General features: G+C 45.7%; 1 protein-coding gene across 2 annotated transcripts; it reads right to left on the bottom strand.

Moving 5' to 3' along the window:
• Positions 1-1,660: 1,660 nt before the first annotated feature.
• On the bottom strand, positions 1,661-3,764 carry Nkx3-1 (NK3 homeobox 1). 2 transcript variants are annotated; one of them, XM_026397554.1, is made up of 3 exons: positions 3,732-3,764; positions 3,452-3,479; positions 1,661-2,587 (listed from the first exon to the last, which is right to left on the bottom strand). In XM_026397554.1, exons 1-3 carry the CDS (start codon positions 3,762-3,764, stop codon positions 2,169-2,171), a joined length of 480 nt encoding a protein of 159 aa, XP_026253339.1. In that variant the 3' UTR covers positions 1,661-2,168. The 2 variants fall into 2 exon arrangements, with proteins under 2 accessions (XP_026253339.1, XP_026253337.1); XM_026397552.2 differs by having other exon boundaries at positions 3,452-3,764.
• Between the last annotated feature and the right edge of the window lie 3,400 nt (positions 3,765-7,164).

Raw genomic sequence — 7,164 nt, 5'->3', positions numbered from 1 at the left:
AAATAATTTGAAACAAACTTTCTTTTTGCAACACAATACACATCATAGGTAAATGTTTAATCCTTGTAGAACTGCAGGTTGAAAGAATTCAGAGAGGGAAGAAAGAGTACGGAGTGGAGAAGCAGCACTAAATGCTTAAGAGACTGTCCAAAGCAGACAGCAATTGAGGCTCCTCTGCATTTGGAGCCATCTATAGTACTGTGGAGGAGGGGGGCGGCAGCACGTGGCACTGGACATTTCAACTTGGAGCACAAACCATGGAAAAATGGGCTGAAACTGGCTAACTTTCTATCAACTCACTTTAGGAGTTTGGCCACCAACAATAAACTGGCCCTTTTAATAGGAAGAAATTGAAACGTTTCTTACTGCACAAAATTAAGTAGTGGGAGCAATAGACTTCCCAGCCTCAGGGTACCTCATAGGCAATGTTTTTTGGTTATTCCCCCCAATGGCTCCTCTCTACCAGGTCACCTGAAGGAATACAACAGAAAAGTGCAGCCAACCTTCTTTTTTGGCTTGCTGCTAGTTTTCGCTGAAGTCATTCTGGGGAGCTGTTATAGTACTGAGCACAGGTCCTGAAGCATGTGAATAGTTGTTTATTTGGTGATGGAAGCCACGACCATGTTGTTTTGAACATGATTTCCTTTTTCTTAGCCTCTTCCTGCAAAGCATATCCCCTCCTTCTCCTGCTCAGTGGATGAGGCTACCTTCGGCCCAGGTACGTTTCTTCCCTGCTCGCTCTGGGAGCCCTTCATTTCTACTGGACAGACGGGTCAATGATATTGGCCCCTGGGCACTACATTCTTTTTTCCATGCAAAAATGCATTAGTCCTTACCTTCTCTGCCTACAAGGATTTCCAAAGAGGGTCAGACTCTGAAGTGTAACAACGGAGCCACAGTGTCCTATAAATGCAGCAGTGACCTTCTCAAGCTGTCAGGTCTTTAAATAGGATTTGGGATTTAATGCTGTATATTTTTAAAGGAAAGAAATAAGCATTGCTACTTTAGAAAATGTATGTCTTTTGGCCAACTCAGAATCTGCCCCCCTCCCCCTTTTTTTCCAAGGCTGGGTGTGATAAGAGAAAAAGAAAGACCAGATCTCGGGCTAAATAAGAAAGGCCTGTTAGGTGTAGCCAAACTAAAAGCCTGGACTGAAAAGAAGCCCTTCAGTGGGTAATTGTTGCAGAAAAGAAAAGAATAAATAAAATAAAATAAAAGGAGGGAAGAAAGGACCTTACCCTAAAAAAAAAAAAAAGAAGAAGAAGAAAAAAAAGTGTCACCTCTGTTACAATGGAGAACAAATTCTACCCTGAAAACCCCAGGAACCTCTCATTCTAAATTTTCCAGCTAGGGCAGATGGGGTTGGCAGACGCCTGTCCACTTTTTGCCAATAAAACAGGCAACAGGACCCTCCTAGGCCCCTGCTTGGACACGCGGAGGTTCTTCTGGCACAGTCCCACCCCTTCTGGTCCAGTACTGTTTATACAGCTTGTCTTAAAAACCACAGCGAGCGCATCTTGTTCTACTCAGGCCACCCTGTAAATACTTAAATTGGCATACTACTGAAAAAGGAATAAGAAGCTCAGATTTTCACCTCCCCACCCCTGTCCCATGCCAACCTGCCCAGAGCATGAGGGCTTTTCATTGAGACCTTCCTCACTTTTACAGGAATAGAGAGAAACCTGGGCCCCATTCCAAGGCCAATAGGAGTTTTTTGAACCTAAGTTTACTTCAGTAGGTGACATCCTCATCTTGGCTGTCTTTCTCTCCTTAGGTTGGCTCTTTCAGAGTTGATATCAATCACCCAGGAGGATGGAGCCACAGCAACAGAATCCTCAGGAGCAAGGCACACAGCTCATCCAAAGTCAAGCAAAGTGCTGGGAACAGCACTTGGTTTTTCTCTTCCTCTCCTCAAACAGTAAGCTAAAAGCAACAGTGATCTATGGCAGGCACTGGGGGAACTATTTAGATAGTGAAATAGTCGCTGCCCTAGGTCTTTCATTGGCCCACCAGTGAAGAATCTGGGATTTCCACAGAAACCTCCAACAGTTTTGGTCTGCACACCTCTTGGACCCCAGCTCTTCCTGACCTCAGCCCCTTCAGTTTTCCACAGAGACTCTCCGGGGAAGGCAGTTTCTGATCGCACATAGTTGTCCTCTGAGCTGGCATTACCAGAGAGCAGGGCTCCAGCTGCCCAGGCAATAAAGGTAGGGGTAGTAAGGGTAGCTGTTATACATGGAGATTAGGGAGGCCCTGGAGAAGCCCCCCTCCTTCAGGACTGGTAAGGAGGAGGGCTTCTCTAAGTCGCCCAGATCTGAAGACAGCTGCTTTCGTTTAGTCTTATAGCGTCTGTTCTGGAACCATATTTTCACTTGGGTCTCAGTGAGTTTGAGGTTCTTGGCCAGGTGAGCCCTTTCGGGGGCAGACAGGTACTTCTGATGGCTGAACTTCCTCTCTAACTCAATGACCTGAGTGTGGGAGAAGGCAGCTCGGGAACGCTTCTGAGGCTGCTTGGGGGTCTGGGAAAGGCTTGGTAAGGCGCCTGAAGTGTGCTCACAGTCCAAGAGATAAGTCTCAAAGTGACTATCTGGAAAAGAGAGGAGGAGGAGGATTAGAAGAAAAAAGTTACATGTTAGCACAGAATTCAATCCACCCTTATCTCGTCCCTGAGTGAACAAAACAGCCCACTGTTATCTTGGAAACATTTCACTTTTTTCGCATGATTAAGGAACTCTCTGGAAAGGAGAATGAGTAAATTTGTATATTATGTATTAGATTTCTAATAATCAGCAAGAATCCGAAGTTACAGGCATTTAGTGGTTGCACTTTCTGCCATATTGTTGAGTACAATTAAATGGGGGGTTCTGGATATGTTTGTTAAAGATATGTGGGAGCAGGCAGGCAGGAAAATACCCCAGAAGTGAGACACCCGGTAAAGGGAGACAAAAAGGTATCCGGAGATAGCATCCGGGTGGGCAAGAGAGGGCTTGTGCGATGGGAGAGGCGGCAAGGGCTAATGGCAAGTTCATTCTCGGGCTTTATTCCTCTTTACCCTAAATGAGGCGTTAGGTTGGTGCAGAAGAAGTGATGGGAAAGAAAATGAGTCTACTCTATAAATATTCCAACAGTATTATTTCTCCTTAAGACCAAAAGGAACAGTCCAAAGTACTGTGTTACGGCCCACGAGACTGAGAAGCAAAGGGACTTCTGCTGATCAAACAATAATTAATATTAATACATTCTTATTAGTTCTAATCGCCTGAGCAGGTGCCACTGACTTTAGCGGGTCAAGCGGTGTCAAAATAGGGCACCACCCTGCACAGGGGCTCAGGTTTTAACCTCGAGGCTCGTCCGTGGCCAGGGGATAGCGAGGACAGTGATGCCGCACCCCAGCATCCCGAGCTCCGGGAGGTCCTCCTGGGACCAGGCCTCCCCGGTCTCGCCGTCTTACCTGGCTCGGACTCCGCCAGCGTCTCGGCCTCCCCAGGAGCGGCGCAGGGCCCGGCGCTCAGCGGCTCCGCAGGCGCCCGGGCGCGGCCTCCTTCTCCTCCAGCCTCGGGCTCAGGCTCAGGGTCGCGCCTTGGGTCCGGCCCGGACGGTGGCTGCGGGTGACCGGTTTGGCCGCGGCGCCGCTCGGGGCAGTCCCGCAGGATGTCCTGGATGAGGAAGGAGGTCAGCGGCTTGGACTGCGTGGGCGGCGCGGCCCGCGGACTGCAGCCGGCCGCCTCCGCCTCGCCCGGCCGCGGCTCGGGAGCCCGGAGCATCCCGGCGGCTGGCTGGGGCCCGGCCCACTGCGCTCCACCACTTTCGCTTTCCGCCGCCCCGCGCGCACTTATAGCCCCGGGGGAGCGCGCCGCGCCGCCTTCCCATTGGCCGCGGGGGCACGGGCCGCGCCGCGGATTGGCTGCCCGGCGCGCCAGGTGACCCGGAGGTGGTGGGGGTCCTTCGCACGGTCGCGCACCGCTCTTCCCAGGTCTCTTCCCAGATCTCCTCCCCGACTCGCCTCCCTCGCTCCAACCCGTTTCCCAGGCTGGGCGCGAATACCAAAGCGGTCTCCTTTGCCGCTAGACACTCGCAGGCGTCTTCCCGGGATAACGATGCCCCAGAGTCACTTCGTTTAGCTCTTACAGACCGTCGCCTTTGTTCACAGGGATAAGACGGTCACTCGCGACGACTCTGCTTTACCAATGAGAATCCTGGGTACCCCGTGACGGGGAGGGGTGGGGTGGGGGGATTGGTGGTAAAGCCAGGTCTACTGAATCTCAGGTTCTCCAAGTGGTGTTGTATGACCACTGTGCAGTGCCTGACCTCGGGCTGGATTCCGTACCAGACGTTATTTCACAAACAGGAAAGTTGAAAGTATTCTCAGCATTAAATTTACTGAAGTTGAGCGCTGTGCTCTAATTGTATAAGAGAGTATTCTTAAGAAATAAAGCCTGAAGTTGTAGGGACAGAGGCACTCAGTGGAACTTATGCTGGAGTGGTTCAGAAACAATGATGTAGATGGATCAATAAATCCAACGTCAAAAAACAAATGGCTTAGAATATCCACAATTGATGAATCTGGATAATTGCATGCCGGTATTCTTTTTAACCACTTTTATGTGGTTAAACACACTCTTTTTTTGGTGTGTGTTTGTCTTGGTTTAAGTCGTCCTCCATTCAACTGGAATCTTTTCAAAAGGGTACCTTGTGTGTCTGGGGAGAAGGGAAGGAGAATAGGTTATTGAGGATCCAACATCCGCCAAACAGAACTATCCTGGGAAACGGGAAGGCCTTAGAAAAACTGAATTTCCTCTTTCATATATTTTAGGCCTCCTGTCCTTTAAATTTTTGAAAATGTTTCCTTTTGAAATAGTTATAGATTCACAGGAAATTGCAAAGTAATACCTGTAGTGTTGGCCATAATGGCATCTTAAAAAAACAGAAAGTGGACTTTAGTACATTGCTGTTGACTGGATTACAGATTTCATTTTATTTTTGCCATTTAAAAATCTGCATTAATTTGAGTGTGTGTGTGTGTGTGTTTGTGTGTATCTTTTTGTACAATTGTGTCACAGTTTAGGTTCATGTAATCATCAATCACAATTAAGATGGAGAATCCTTTGCTCACTGCAAAAGAACTCTGCAGAACTGCCTGTTTGTGTCCCTGGCCCCTTATCTCCTGCCCAACCCCTGACAACCACTACCCTGTGCTGCATATCAACAATTTTACCATTCAGAGAATGATGTATAAACCCTACTCTGTAGGGTTTGTAGCCTTTAGAGATTGGCTTTTTTTCACACGACTATAGTACTCCTGAAGTCCACTTTGATTATTGCATGTATTAATAGTTCATTCTTTTTCATTGATGAATGATACTGTGTTGTATGGATCTATTTAACTGTTCTTATCAAAGGACACTAGAGTTGTTTACAGTTTTTTGCTATGATGAACAAAAGTGCTGTGAGCACTCATGCAAAGCATTTTTTGTGGTTTGGGTGGGTGTTCCCCCAAAGGCCCACAGAATGGCACTTCTGGGAGATGCATGGATCTTTAAGAGGTGGGACCTAATTGGGGAGGTCCTTATGCCATTGAGGATGTACACTATTTTTATTTTACCATTAATAGGTATAGACTGCTATCTTGAAAGGGATTGTGACCTGGTTCTCCCTGTCTTTTTTGCTCCCCCCCTCCCCCGCCGACCCCCAGCTTCCTGGCTAAGGATGTGATCATTTTCTTCCACACACACTCTTATCAAGATGTACTGCCCTGGCCTGAGGGCCAAACCAATGTAACCACCGACCTTGGACTTAAACTCTAGAACCATACGCCTTCTTTACTTCATCAGGAGTCTATATCAGGTATTTGGTTATAGTAACAGAAAGCTGACTAATGCAAAAAGTTTCATTTCTTTGGGTTAAATGTCCAAAAGTACACTTATTGAGTCTGATCTAAGTATCTGTTTAGTGTTGTAAGGAGTTGCCAAATGATTTTTCTAGAGTGTTTGCGCCATTTTACATTTCCACAACCTATGTATGGGAGTGTCAGTTTCTCCACATCTTCAGCACTTGGTTAATCACTATTTTTATTTTAGCCATTAATAGGTATAGACTGCTATCTTGTTTATTCTAGCTTTAGTTTTGATTTGCACTTGACAAATGGCTAATGATGTTGAACATGTTTTCATATGGTGGCCTATTTGCTAACCCTCTCTGTTCTATGGCAAAATATCGTTCAAGTCTTGCCCATGTTATCATTGTATTTTCTGAATTTTAAAAATTTACTATTGAGTTTTTTAAGATTCTTTTTTATACCTTTATTTTATTTATTTAATTTTATGTGGTGCTGAGGATCTACCACTGAGCTACAACTCCAGCCCCTACTATTGAGTTTTGATAGTTTTCTATACATTATATAAACAAGCCATTGTTGGATGTGTGGGTTTGACAATATTTGCTCAAATTTGTAGCTGTGTTTTCATCCCCTTAATAGAATTGTTTATAGAGCAAATGTGTTTGGTGAGGTCCAGTTGATTAATTTTTTTATCTTACAGAGTGTGATTTTTGTGTCATGCTCAAGAACTCTTTGCCTAGCCCTATAATGTCCTCTAAGTTTCATACTTTACTCTTAAATCTATGCTCCATTCTGAATTAATTTCGTATATGGCGTGAGGTTTAGATTGAAGTGGCCTCTTTTCATTTTTAAAATTTAGAACGGGTGGTATTTCAAATCAGTGGGGAAATGTGAATAACTTAATAAGCCAATGCCATTCTGTGGAACTTATAACACTATTTGTTATAAATTCTATTCTTATGACAAAATGAATCCCAGATGACTTAAAGGAGTAAAACAAAATGGCACATTGGGGAAACACCACACTCATCATTTGAGAAACGCAAATCAAAACCACATTGACACACCCCTTTCCACCTCTCAAAATGGCAAAGGTTTTATAAAAAATGAATACTGTCTGGCAGTGGTGGGCCTATGGAAGAATAGCTGTTCATAGCAAGTTTGGTGGAGAGTAAACCAGTTTTGCATCTTGGATGCCAACTTGACAATGTCTATCAGCATTAAAACTGGGCATATCCTTTGACCAGCTATTCCATGCTTAGAGATTTGCCCCCGAAACTCATGAATGTACCTACTTGGGGAGTATCTTCAGCTTGGCCTGAGACTGG

This window comes from Urocitellus parryii, chromosome 14 (assembly GCF_045843805.1).
Source record: "Urocitellus parryii isolate mUroPar1 chromosome 14, mUroPar1.hap1, whole genome shotgun sequence".
Classification (NCBI taxonomy): Eukaryota; Metazoa; Chordata; class Mammalia; order Rodentia; family Sciuridae; genus Urocitellus; species Urocitellus parryii.
Note: the sequence above shows the minus strand (reverse complement) of the source record. Positions and strands in the feature narration are given on the sequence as shown.